Source organism: Marmota monax, unplaced genomic scaffold (genome assembly GCF_021218885.2).
Source record: "Marmota monax isolate L192 unplaced genomic scaffold, Marmota_monax_Labrador192_F-V1.1 WCK01_AAM20220418_F8-fsc00807, whole genome shotgun sequence".
Taxonomy (NCBI): Eukaryota; Metazoa; Chordata; class Mammalia; order Rodentia; family Sciuridae; genus Marmota; species Marmota monax.
Window position 1 is genome coordinate 88,325 of NW_026693318.1, and position 13,845 is coordinate 102,169.

General features: G+C 44.4%; 1 protein-coding gene across 1 annotated transcript; it reads left to right on the top strand.

The window, feature by feature from the left end:
- The first annotated feature begins 12,366 nt into the window (after positions 1 to 12,366).
- Positions 12,367 to 13,550, top strand: LOC124100988 (atypical chemokine receptor 3-like). The gene has a single exon (XM_046456653.2). The coding sequence runs from the start codon at positions 12,367 to 12,369 to the stop codon at positions 13,453 to 13,455; it is 1,089 nt and encodes a 362-aa protein (XP_046312609.1). The 3' UTR covers positions 13,456 to 13,550.
- Positions 13,551 to 13,845: the final 295 nt, after the last annotated feature.

Below are 13,845 nucleotides of genomic sequence, written 5' to 3' on the forward strand. Positions count from 1 at the left end.
CCAGATCTGAAACACCCCCAGGATGATCATAAACACCAGGAAGTAAATGCAAACAACAATCACCATGGTGGCAGGATTCAGGATGACTGTCAAGGGAGAAAAAAGTACAAACAGGGCTGCAGAGAGGTCACCCAGATTGAGGCTTCCCACCTGTCCTTGGCTATCCTAGGTTGGCATACTACATACACCTGAACTACAGAGAGTAGAAAGCACCAGGAACAACTTTGCGTGGCCTGAAACTTGCTGGGTCACTGTGGCTGTGGGCAGGCAATCATTTCCTCACATGTGATGGGGCATGGGAACTGTGCTGCTATGCTCCTAGCCAGGTGGGACAGGGACATCTGCCTAAGACCTGTGGTGTTTCCACTTAGATGCCTCCCGTGACATTCCTGCAAATGGTTGAGGACTGAGCAGCTTGTGGCCTGACAGGTAAACAAAAAAGCATTGCTTAGGGTGAAGAAACTGTGCTTGGGCAGCCATGTGGCTGGCATGTTCCACAGGATTGGCGGCAAGGATCATGTTCACATGCAGTGGACAGGATGAAAGGACCACTAGGGATGAGCTCTTCTCTCCGTGGTCAGTGGCAGAGTGGCGACCCCTGAGCTGGTGGGCTGGCTGCGACCCTGGTGCCGACCCATGGGGCCCTGTGTGGCAGCCAAGACCCTCGTTGGTGGCTGCAGATGTTGGGCAAGGCTGGCACTCCAGCACCACCTCTTCCAGGGCAAGGTAGGTGGCCTTGGAGATGGCACCGCTGGGGGGGTGCGGGCCTGCTCTGGGCCCAGATAGGGCGATCTCAGCTGGGAACAGGCATGGGGCGCCTCCTCATTGTGCTTGGATGGGCACAGAAGGGGTGCTGCCAGGGTGGGCTAGGGTGGGCACTGGTCAGGGTGCTGCCTGGGTGGCCTACGGTGGGCACAGGTTGGAGTTCTGCTGGCCTGGCCTAGGGTGGTCGCAGGTCCAGGTGCTGCCGGGGTGGCCTATGGTGGGTGCAGGCTCAGATACTCTGCGGAGCAGGGAGGGCCCACATGGTGAGCTTTAATTGCATGAGATTCTGGTCCCCAGGCATTAGCAGGTAGAGTTCTCTTGCCCTTTCTGCAGTGCCTCATTCTGTGGATATCCCTGAGTGATAAGTTGTTCACAGTATTGTGCTGTTCCACTTGTCTTTGAACAGTTGTACATAGGGATAGTTTCATTTTTGTCCACCTTTCTGGAAGTACAATTGTTGCAGCAAAGGTCTGCAGTCTTTTCAATATGAAATCCCTGAGACAAAATCATTTATCCTTGGTTTTTCTTTTACCACTTCCAATACAATTTACCTTTATTCTTCTTGTAAGAATTGCTATAGAGTGCAGACTTCATGCTCACCCAGAACATTTACTGTCCCTGATAACTGGCAATTGAATATTTTACAGTGTTTAACACTGTATTTAACAATTAAATTCCATAATGGGAAACTCTAAATACAAGAGGTATGTGCCCATTCCAAATGATCTTTTATCTTCAATTGAAAATCTTAACATTTATGTGAGTAGTCAATGTGTTTAGATTTTCACATAAGGGAAAAGAGGTCCGCAGCTGGTTAAGGAAGAGTGCCTTCCTGCCTTCCACAACCACTTGCTGGTCTGCACACCTGCACATGGCCTTCTAAATTATCCCTTTCCTTCCTTTTTTTTTAAATGAGTATAGTTGCAAGGATTGGCTTAAATAATTTAAAAACCCCATCACACTGTTACTGGTTATTGTTTACTCTTATTCTGTTATCATCTTTCCTTTGTTTACAACTTTTCTCCCTTTGAAGGATCAAGAAGATGTTTTCTCCTTCACAAGTTTTCACTATTTCATCCAGCTAGAATAACCTCTAATGTCTTATAGCATTTTTCTAAATCTTTGTTGTCGTACTTGGAAGCTTCTGACTAGTGTTAAACATAAATAAACTCCTTCATACCACAGATTGTCTTTCTTAGAGACTTCAGGACATTGCATGCTCAACCAGTTAGAGCTGAGCTTTTCGAGCGAATTAATGTGTAAGATGACATTATCTAGCCAAGTTTGATTTTTCCTTTTCTTTTCTGCCACATATGTGTAGATGTTCTCCAGGTTCCACCTGTGACCTTTTTTCTACCTTGTAATTTCATCAGTTCTTTGGCGCTATCATTACTAAACAAATGGATTCACCAGTATTCCCATATTTAACCTTGGGTCTGATTCAACCTACCATAACTCAAATGCAATACTCCACAACTAAAGTTATCATTACATTATCTAGATCTGCATCTGACCTAGGGAAATGCTTTTGTGACTGTTTTTTTTGGTGCTAGGGATTGAACCCAGAGTTGATTATACACTGAACCACCTCACCAGCCCTTTTTACATTTTTTTTTCAGAGACAGGGTCTCACTAAGTTGCTGAGGCTCGTTTTGAGCTTGCAATCTGCCTGACTCAGCTTCCTAGGCTACTGGAATTACAGGTGTGTGCCACTGTGCCTAGCCTTGGACTAGTAGTTTTTGGTTTTGGAGTAAGTACATAAATGTTTGAAGAGTTTTTCATCTATATTTTTATCTTACTTTTAAGGTGATGTTACTCAGACCCTTTTGAAAGACTTGTCTGATCCGTTGCTGGCCCCATTGTTTCAATGTGGAAAAAAATCTCCCTTTGTGAAAATAATCTCTTCAGCAGAGGATGTGTCCTATAGAGGGAAGACTGTCTACTAGAGAGGGGAGACACAGGGCAAAACACCTGACATGCAGAGGGGTGTTTTGAGTATTAAATTGACAATGCCCTTTCCAAACATGTAAGGAGGACTTTCAAATGACAATCAGTATAAGAGTGAATCTTTACAGAAGATAAGAATGAGGTTTAACATTTAGGATACAGAGGAAGAGGTACAGCATCAGTACAGGGCAAAATAAAGTCTGAACTAGAAGGCAAGATAAATAATTATGTCATTTCTGAATTTAGGGAAAAAGGAGATTTTAAAAGTATCTGTTGTGTCTAGTTATGTGTGTGAGTGATAAAGTGCCTACCTCGCATGTGCAAAATCCTGAATTAAATCCCCAGTACTGCAAAAACAAAATGTTGGTTCACACTGTTAAGTACTGCATGGAGGTCAAGGAGTGTGAGGCCTAGAAGGCAGTCAAAATCACTTTTTAGTCTTAGAAGATGAAATTTATTTACCTTTGGAGTGAAAAGCAATCAGTTTAAGTTTAATTATAAGGAATTGGAAACTTTCTTAAAATGCTTTACTTCTCATAATACTTTTAATTGAATTAGTAATAAAATTTGGAGCCTGGACTTATCCTTTGACTTTTCTTCCCATTTACAATTCATATGTTTTGCTAATTGAAAATTCTAATATTGAGTAATATGTGACATTTGTCTGTTCAGAGATCCTGTTGCAAACCTCGGATGTGTTATGTATCTGTGATTCTTCTCAGCAGAACTTAATTGCAATAGACATGTTGCCATGAAGTGAAAAATGTGCTAATGCTCACCTGGAAAAGCTGTCTTTTAATGCAGTACATTCTCTTGTTCATACTGATTCTTCTCATTTTTATTGCATACTTTATATCACATCTCTTCATATTTTAAAAAAATTGTCACCTGGTTGGATTATCACTTGAGAACAACAAACTAGGAACTTTGAGACTAACTTGTTTAATTGCTATGAGGGCTATATAGTTAAGTAAAACAGTCCATAACGGACCTCATTTAATGCTATGTCAGTAGTCTAGGTTTCTTCTGTTGAAATTTTAATCAGGACAAGTTTATTTACATATATTTCCTATAATTCTGCCAGTCTTACCTCTAAGCTTTACGTGATATAAAACAAGTATTGCCTTTGAAAAAAGTAAAGACATCCACCCTTTTTGGTCTGGTGTCCAGCAACCTCTGTGCTACTCTTGATTTTGAAGTGTATCTCCTTCCTTTCCTTGCAGAAATACTCAGCAATAAGGCTTGCACAGGGCTTTGTGTGTGACAACTCTGCCTGTGGCTCTCCTGTTTCATTTCTGCACATCACCTGCAGGTTACTGTTTGTGAAAGTAGTGTTCTCTGAGACTCCTACATAAGATCTGTGCCTGTTATTGTTTGTTGGGTGCTGTGGGACTTATAACACTCATTTTCTCACAGCTTTAGTGTTCTTGCTTGTGAGATAGGAGTGACAGTGACTATGTCAAAGGACTGCTGGGAAAATAAGAGAGAGAATGCATGTGCAGGTCACTGCCTGTCTCCAGGCACAGGGTGAGCACTTCTATCAAACATCTTCCAGTCTTGGTGCAGGTCATATTCCTCCAGGGTATATTCTCTGTCCTTACCACCCCAGGCAAAATGAGGTCCTCCTTGCCCTTAATCCCCAGGCTTCCTGTGGGTCAGTGCTGCAGGAATTGTCCTAGTAAATTTTAGTCCTTTCTTGGGTTGTGGATCCTTTGTTCACATTCTGATAACCACATACATTTTAAACTATTCAAATTAATTATTTTTAAAAACTTCTAAGCACCAGATATTTCATACATGTAGGCATGCATGACATGACACCAAGTTAAACAATTATGAACATTTAAACAACTATAGTTTTTCCCACAGCCTGATGTTCTTTCAGCCCATTTTTCTTTCTCTGTTTCAGAGCTTATCCGACATTGGAGCTGCTCCTTCTCTTCCATGTTTTGTATATTCTAGTGCATATTCTCATTCCTGAGATTCTACACAATGGAATGCCATTTGGCTAAGTTTAAATGTATGCAAATATTTCTGTTCTTGGAGTGGTCACTCTCAAATATTTAGCACACATAATTGACTTTACAGAGTCTAACATTAACCAACATATCCTGAACTGAACCTACATCCTTTTCGTGGTGCCGTACATCTGTAATCCCAGTGACTGAGAAGGCTGAGCTAGGTTCAGAGTCAACGTGAACAGCATAGTGAGGCCATATCACAAAATAAAAAATTATAATGTAACAGTAAATCACAAGGGGGACTCATCTGCTATCTCTTTCACATGGTAGCCTTTTGTTTTGTTTTGTTTTTGTACCAGGGATTCAACACGCTGGAGCCTATCCACAGAGCGAGTACCCAGACCAAGCGGGCTGCAGTATCCGTCGCAGGTCCACAGGGGTCGCAGCCAGCGCTGGAGACCACGAAATTGCAGGCGGGCGGGCCTGGTGAGTTTGAAAATAGCCTTGCACGAGGGGGCGGGTCCAGCGCTAAGCCGCTTCTCTCTGCTAATCCTCCTCAGGCGGGCGAGGAGGCTTCACCTGAAGGCAGGCTTGTGAGCAGGATCTTTCTTTTCAGCCTAGGGTGAGAGCGGCTACCAGTGCAGGTGGCATGGGCTGAGCTAGGCATTTTCCCCGACTTCTCTAGGCCTTTTCTGAGGCCCAGGCCGCTGAACCTCAACCCGCGTGACTGCCTGGCTGAGATCTTTCCCACCAAGGGGCAGCTGCTGGGTCCCTGCCCACGTGGGCACCCAGGACCCCTGCTCCTGGTGTTCCAGCTGTACCTGTTCCAAGGCAAAGTATGTGGGAATGGGCATGGGCATGGACACAGGTACTGTGGGGGCCGGGTGGGCGCAGGCCTGGAGTGCCTCCTTGGTGGGCTTAGGTGTGCACAGACCAGGGTCCCCACCAGGTGGCCTAGGATGGGTGCAGCCTGGGCGGACTCTGAGCTCACGCTTGTGGGCAGAGAACTGGCATCTTGAACTTTATGAGCATGAATTTCTGGGTCACTGACTTTGTCCCAAACCACTGTAGGCTTTTGGAAATTGTCAAAGCAGCACTTTGGTAAGTATGGAGAATTTCACAAAATAAATAAAACGTACTGCTTTTCAATGTGAAATTGATAAACTCTTCTATTAAAGGTGAAGAGAAATGAAAACTGTAAGCCATGGATGTTATATTCTCAGAGTAAAACACATATGAGCCATATCGTTATCTAGAAACTGTAAAAGTGCTCTAAATTTAATGCCAAATATTTTGCTTGAATAGAATGTTGGAATTCCTATGTGGATTGTTATTGTTGGATGTTGCATAATATCACTGGCATACAATGTGGACGCCGATTAATCTCGTGTGTAAGTACACGCAGATATTTATGGTTCATTTGAAGCCAGGCTGTGCAGGATGAATCAGAACTTGGCCATCGGTGTGGTATGTAAGGATGCTCGGTGAAGCTCTTATCCACGGAAATCTCAAACTGAAAAATATTTTCCTTACGAGTTCCTATTTTGTGATCTATGCCATGAATTCAAATAGAGGCATGCAGATGGTTGTGATAGATTGTCAGCTATGTTTGCAGCAAGGAAGGTTGCCATTCTGTTCTAATATATTAATAAAATAGATCTACTGCTGCTGTGTTCATATAGAAAACACTGGTGGCTTATATATTTTTGGTGATGAAGATAAACATGATAAAAATAATCAAAATGAAGTAACTAGTTATATGACATTCCATCATGCTAGGGGACAGGCAACAACTTGGGAAGCATGAGGAAGATGGGATTCTGTTCCCTGGGAATAGGTGACATTCAATGCCTCTGAATGAGCATGAAGAAGGGAAAATTTATCAAGGTTACCCCTTAACTTAGCCAGATTTGGTAACCAAGTTTCAGCGTCAAATAAATAATAAAAAAGTGGGTGAAGTACTGAATGCCTGCAATCCCAGACTCTCTGGAGACTGAGACAAGTTCAAGGCCAACCCCAGCAACTTAGTGTAACCCAGTCTAACATAAAATAAATGGGGATGTGGTTCAAAGAAACAAAAACCAAGAAAATAAATAATACAATGTGCTAGACATGAGGAATACCTCATCCAGTCCCCTAGGCACTGAAAGGGATAAAAGTTCAAATCAACCAAAACAGTTTGTAGCTTTCATGATAGTAGGAAATTGGAGAGAATGATTTTTTTTTTGTCAGCAGGAAGGCATGATTTTGAGGACCCTGCATTAGAAGTCACTTGCTATAAATTATTATTCTAAGAGAAGAGGAGGGATAACTAATCCAAATCAAATAAGGTGTTCTGGAAAAGATGCTCCTAATATTGAAAAAGGACAACATAGCACAATGTGATGATATATAGATACAAGGCAATTCTGGCAAATAAAACAATGTGAATAAAAGGCACAAAAGCATAAAACGAGACAAAGAGTGACAGGAATTATAGGCAGTTGATTGTTGCAGTACAGAGATTAAGATAGGCAGTGTTAAAAGATGAAACTGGAAGGTACTGAGAATTATGCACAAAGAATTAACATAACTTTTTGGCCATTAGGAGATTCCTGGTATTGCCAGAAGAGGAAAATTAAAGACAAACTAGCAGGATTATGACTGAACCCTCTTCATGAATACAGTTGGTTCTATGACTTATATGATGTGTGAGTATGTGTGTATAATCTAAATGTACAACTTTCCATAAAATAAGAGTAGAAAAATGTCTAATAGCATTTTAAAAAAATAGTTTCATGAAGAAACCTAACAAGTATTTAAGAAACAGATAATTCCAGTAATTTTTAAGTTTTTAAAGAGTATTTAAAAAGAAGGAAACCATCCATTTTTTTTTCAAAACAGATATTACAGTGATTATAAATCCTGCCAGGATTGCATTATAAAAATCAGATCAGACACTAATATTACATAGTGTGTATGGTAGGTGTCCCAAAATGATTTTTGAATGAGTTAAAATATCAACTTCAAGAAGGCTGAAATGAGATAACATAGTTGACTTCAAGCATTTGAAGGGTTTCCACATGAAAGACTCTTGTTCTCTTTACTTCATTGGGTAGTATTAGGATCATTAATTTTTAGACAACTACTTCATGAAGCACTGACCTTTCCTTGTTTCTTTTTGTAGCACTAGGGATGGAACCCAGGACCTTGAGCATGCTAGGCAAGTACTCTATTACAGAGCTATATGCCCAGCCCCTTCTTGCTCTATAATAATTTAAAGCAGAATATGAACATATTGTAGGATGCTATAAAAATATTGTGGAATTGAGTTTTCAAATGATTTTTAGGCTGTAATCCTTACAGGATTTTATTATGGTTTGATCTCCATTGTCCTTAAAAGGTGTCATATACTGAAGGCTTGGTCCCAGCTGATGGCACTACTTCCAGGAGGTGGACCCTGTAGTAGGTAGGGCCTAGTTGAAGGAAGTGAAGTCATTGGGTTTGTGCCCTTGAAGGTTATACTTGGACCCAACTCCAACCCTTCCCTTTCTCTCTCTTTCCTGAAAGCCATGAAGTGAGCAGTTTTGTTCTACTACATTCTCTTTGCCATGATATTCTGTCTTGCCACAAGCCCCAAACAACAGATCCAAGCCACCATGGGCTGAAACCAAGCTGAAACAAATCTTTCCTCCTTTTAAGGTGATTTTCTCAGAAAATCTGATTAATGCCAAATGTCTTCTTTGATAAAATGAGAGCAACTAAGAACAGAGCAGGGAGGAAGAGCAGGAGGAAAAGATTAACATTGAACAGAGACATGAGGTGGGAGGGAAAAGGAGAGAAAAGGGAAATTGCATGGAAATGGAAGGAGACCCTCATTGTTATACAAAATTACATGTAAGAGGTTGTGAGGGGAAAGGGAAAAAAAAACAAGGGAGAGAATTAAATTACAGCAGATGGGGTAGAGAGAGAAGATGGGAGGGGAGGGGAGGGGGGATAGTAGAGGATAGGAAAGGTAGCAGAATACAACAGTTACTAATATGGCATTATGTATAAATGTGGATGTGTAACCGATGTGATTCTGCAATGTGTATACGGGGTAAAAATGGGAGTTCATAACCCACTTGAATCTAAAGTATGAAATATGATATGTCAAGAGCTATGTCATGTTTTGAACAACCAATAAAAAAATAAAAAATAAATAAAATAAAATAAAAAAAGAGGAAACTCTTCCTGCCTAACCATCTCGGGGGAAAAAAAAAAAACATAGATTCTAAAGAGTCACTTCAGAACTAGGAGAGGGGTGAAGGTAAAGGAATAGAAAAGCTAATCAAATAAATTTTTAATTCCCCATTTTTCCTCTGTAATAATATTTTTGACATTCTGGGGTTTCGGCTACAATATAGCATGAATAAAGAGTCTTTTAGGGCTGGGGATGTGGCTCAAGCGGTAGCACGCTGGCCTGGCATGCACGGGGCACTGGGTTCGATCCTCAGCACCACATACAAATAAATCAAAGATGTTGTGTACACCAAAAACTAAAAGATAAATATTAAAAATTTCTCTTTCTCTTTCTCTCTCTCTCTTTAAAAAAATTAAATAAGAGTCTTTTACATTCAGATTTGATGAGGACATACATAGCATGTGTGCTTGCTCTCTCTCGTGCTCTCTCCTCCACTCTCTCTCTCCCTGTGCACACACATACTCACACATTGCTTGCTTCAACCTTGGGTAGTAACAGCTATGTCTCTGCTCCACACCTCCCATGGTGGTGCCACTCCCAACCCCTGAGGGGAGAAAAGGGTGTGACTGCAGGGTGGCACACCTGTCCCAGAAATACTGTGAGACTCCAGACCCAGAGGGCAGAGGCAGAAGCAACAGGGCTGGATCAGAGTCCCTGAGTCTTCCAATTGTCCAAGTCCACTCTGGCCTGGAGGATACTGGAGGTTGGCCGCTGCCGGGTGCAAGGGATGTGTCAGAATTGATTTGGGGGAGACTGGAGGGGCCTAGCAGGACACTGCTCAGCCCCAGGTGGAGATTTCTCTTATTCTGTGCTCTTACCCTTGTCTGGGACCATTCTCATTGGACTGCACCAGGGCCACAGTGTGCATGCCCTGGAGGGAAAGGTAGGGCAGTCCAGAAAAGCATCCCAGGTGTGAGAGAGTGGCACATGGGTTAAAATCCTAGTGCAGGCTATCGAAGGCTCAGGGTCCTTCGTTTCTTTGGGCTCTAGGATTTAATGCTGTCCCTGCCAAGTACCCAGGCTGTGCCAGTAGGGCAGAGAAATGCCACAGCCACCTCCAACAGCATTCTTGGGTTTCCATGCCTGTGGGGCTCCTCTACTTCCAGTGACTATGAGAGCAGATGAGATTTGGGGGAGAAATAGTGCCTTAAACTAAGTCAAACTGCAAATGTGTTTCATTTTAAGGAAATGGGAAGGAAGAAGCAGGGCTGCTGCCAGGGGCCTCTGTACTGGAGCCCTGTGAAAGAGCAGGGGCAGCATCCATCTGGGTTCACAGGTGCAGGGTGAGGGTCTGTGCAGACACTTTGTGTCCTAGGGGAGGTGGCAGGAGTATCTTCAAGGCAGCTTGGGGCTGGCTGGATAAACCGAGGCCAGTCTGGGAGGCCAGGAGCCCATCTTCTGGCATCACCCTCCACAGCCTTGTTAGGCAGATATTGTTTTGGAATCCTTGAAGCTGTCTTAGGACAGGACATCTGCTGATGAGGGTTTGTTTGTCCTGATTCCGTGTTGCCCCCTGTGAGTGGCCTCCTGTGCCTGAATGTCAGCTTCCAAACACTGGGGTTCATTGGGCTGTGGGGACTTCCTGGCTGCTGGGCCAGTGACGCGGTTGCAGAGCAGAGGGTATACTACCCTGGGATGCTCAGGCCTTCTATCTGCACATGGAGCCTGGGTTGGACCACCAGGAGGGGATCCTACAACCACCTCCATCCCCTACCTCCCACAGAGGGAGCTGCCAGGCCTCCCATAATCTCCCTGGTTGGGATTCAGGAGTGGGCCACCTATTAAGTTTTGAGGCTGTGGAGGTAGGCAGCAGAGGTCCTCCATAGTTAGGGACTCTGTTCCATGCTTTCCTAAGGAGGGCCTGATTCAGCTGCATGTCCTCTGTGGGCTCCTGGGCCCTCGCAACAGTAAAAGCCAGTTTCCCAAGTGGAGAAGAGCCAAGATGAGGTTTTGCATTTCTGCTAAAGAGGAGAAGCTGATTGCTTCTCCTGGACAGTTGCAGGTGACAGGTCATTGAGTAATATGTATCCCCCTACATATTTAGGGATAGGCCCTTTGTCCCTATGGTAATGCTGAGGTGGGTGAAGCGGTCCTAGAGCAGCAGACACAGTCAGGATAACCAATACATCTTATGTTGGACACTATTGGGTGGAGGAGCCATAATTCCAACCTTGGAATGTTCCTGCTTTGGTTTCTGAAACAGTTGGCAAGGCCACCTGGCACACACTGAATCTTGTCCTGGATCCTGCAGAAGTTGCTATGTGTAACATGGAGTCACTTTGAGTAACCCATGGTAGCCTAAATCTTGGCTAGTCACCACCTGTGGCAAGTGACAGAACTGCCACCTACATAGATGGGACAAGTCAAGACTGGTGTCCCTGTCTATCACTCCCCACAGCATGCAGTGAGGTTTGAGGGGGTACCACATCCTGGAAGGACTTTAGGGCTGTCAAGGTACACAAGGACACTCGAGGACAGCTCCTGACAGCTCTCACAGAATCTGAGGAAAGTCACTCTAGAAGCGAGGCTACCTTTGGCCGAACCCTTACTGGCTATGAGAAGCTGACCTGGAGCTTGCTGGCTGTGAGGAGCTGACCATGGAGCTTGCTGGCCTAAGGTAGGGTTAGCAGGTAGAAGCTGGCAGACCATCATCCCTCCAGAAAGGCAGTAGGCAGTGACCTCTGTGCTTTGGGTCTAGGCACACATTGTTCCTGAAGCAGTTGAATAAAGAAAGAAATGGAAAACTATGCAAAGGCCAGGGCCTGAGGCAGCTGGTTGGTTGCCCCAAGCTGATATGGCACAGCCAGCCCCCAGCCTGTGGTTTTGGAGTGCATTTGGGCTATGGGGCATCGAACACATGCTGGCCAAGCTCCAAGTGGCCTCATGGGTTAAGTGAAGTTGCTAATGATCTAGGTTTGCACATGAGGTTTCCAGAAAGGTTATAAGTGCTAAGTCATGTTTTAAATGCAAATTGTGTTGAGGATTTTAAATACTCTCATCCAGACACTGAAGTAGCATGCTTATAATTCAGCATTCCAGGGGTAGACCAACCTGCCATTCTTGGGGGAATCACGATTCCCTGTTGAGAAGGAGCAGGCCTCCAGCACTGCTGTGGCCAGGCTCAGCAGCCTGATGTTTCTTTGGCCCTGTACCATGTTGATTTCACACTCTGGGCACAGCCAGGCTGATGGTGTCTGGAGAAGACAGCCAATGACAGATAGAAAACCAACATTGTGTCTGTCTTTGGACACTGTGTCAACGAGACTCTGGCTGTTTGTTTATGTGACACAGTTCTCGTGTGATTGATTTCTTTTCTCCTTTCTTTGTGAGACACCTCAGAATTTGGGCAAAACTGCTGGGCCTTATTAGGACCCCAGAAAAGTGTTTTGACTGGAAGTCGAGGTTCCCTGATGAGTGATTTCTCTCTCCCATCTCTCAGGGTTGCTGTAGGTCCTTCTCACTCCCCCTACTATGGATTTGCATCTCTTTGACTACACAGAGCCAGGAAACTTCTCTGACATCAGCTGGCCATGCAACAGCAGCTACTGCATCCTGATCGACACAGTGCAGTGCCCCACCATGCCCCACAAAAGCATCCTGCTCTACACACTTTCCTTCATTTACATTTTCATCTTCATGATTGGCATGATTGCCAACCCTGTGGTGGTCTGGGTGAACATCCAGGCCAAGACCACAGGCTATGACACCCACTGCTACATCTTGAACCTTGCCATCACGGACCTGTGGGTGGTCATCACCATCCCCGTCTGGGTGGTCAGCCTGGTGCAGGACAACCAGTGGCACATGGGCGAGCTTACCTGCAGGGTCACGCACCTCGTCTTCTCTGTCAACCTCTTTGGCAGCACCTTCTTCCTCACATGCATGAGCATGGACTGCTACCTCTCCATCACCTACTTCACCAGCACCTCCAGCCACAGGAAGAAGATGGTGCGCCACATCGTGTGCGTTCTGGTGTGGCTGCTGGCCTTGTGCATGTCTCTGCCCAGCACCTACTACCTGAAGACTGTGGTGTCTGCTTCCAACAATGAGACCTACTGCTGGTCATTCTACCCTGAGCACAGCATCAAGGAGTGGCTGATTGGCATGGAGCTTGTCTCTGTTGTCTTGGGCTTCATTGTCCCCTTCTCCATCATCACTGTCTTCTACTTCCTGCTCTCCAGGGCCATCTCAGCCTCTGGTGATCAGGAGAATCAGAGTATCCGGAAGATCATCTTTTCCTATGTGGTGGTCTTCCTTGTGTGCTGGCTCCCCTACCACGTGGCAGTGCTGCTGGACATCTTCTCCATCCTGCACTACCTCCCCTTCACCTGCCAGCTGGAGAACACGCTCTTCACAGCACTACATGTCACACAGTGCCTGTCCCTGGTGCACTGCTGCATCAATACTGTGCTCTACAGCTTCATCAACCACAAGTACAGGTACAAGCTGATGAAGGCCTTCACCTTCCAGTATTCTGCCCAAACGGGCCTCACCCAGCTCACCAACACCACCAGAGTGTCAGAGACAGAGTACTTGGTGCTGGAACAAAACTCCAAATGACCTGCTGTGCAGAGGCCACGTCATGGAGCTTGTGAACATGGCTTATGGTCTTCATAAGAGAGCAAGGGAGCTTTGGGTCTTGATGCCCAAGTGACATGAAGAGGAGAAGGCGTGGCATTGTGCATCTTCCTCTCTGTCCAGTTCTGTGTGTCAAAGTCAGCTTCAGGAAACAATTGACTGGACATCTATACAATAGAACCTTCTGTTTTTCCTGAAATTTTTATATGTTGAATTGTATATTTAAGTCTTCATTTTCTCACTATTGGCATACTGCATAAAAAGTATTGGAAAGTTAAATGTATTTTAAATATTGCATTGGGAGGTATAATCCTGACATACTCAGATTGCCGTAGTTTTAAGGTTAGTTTGACTTTAGTTTTCACTAAGGGT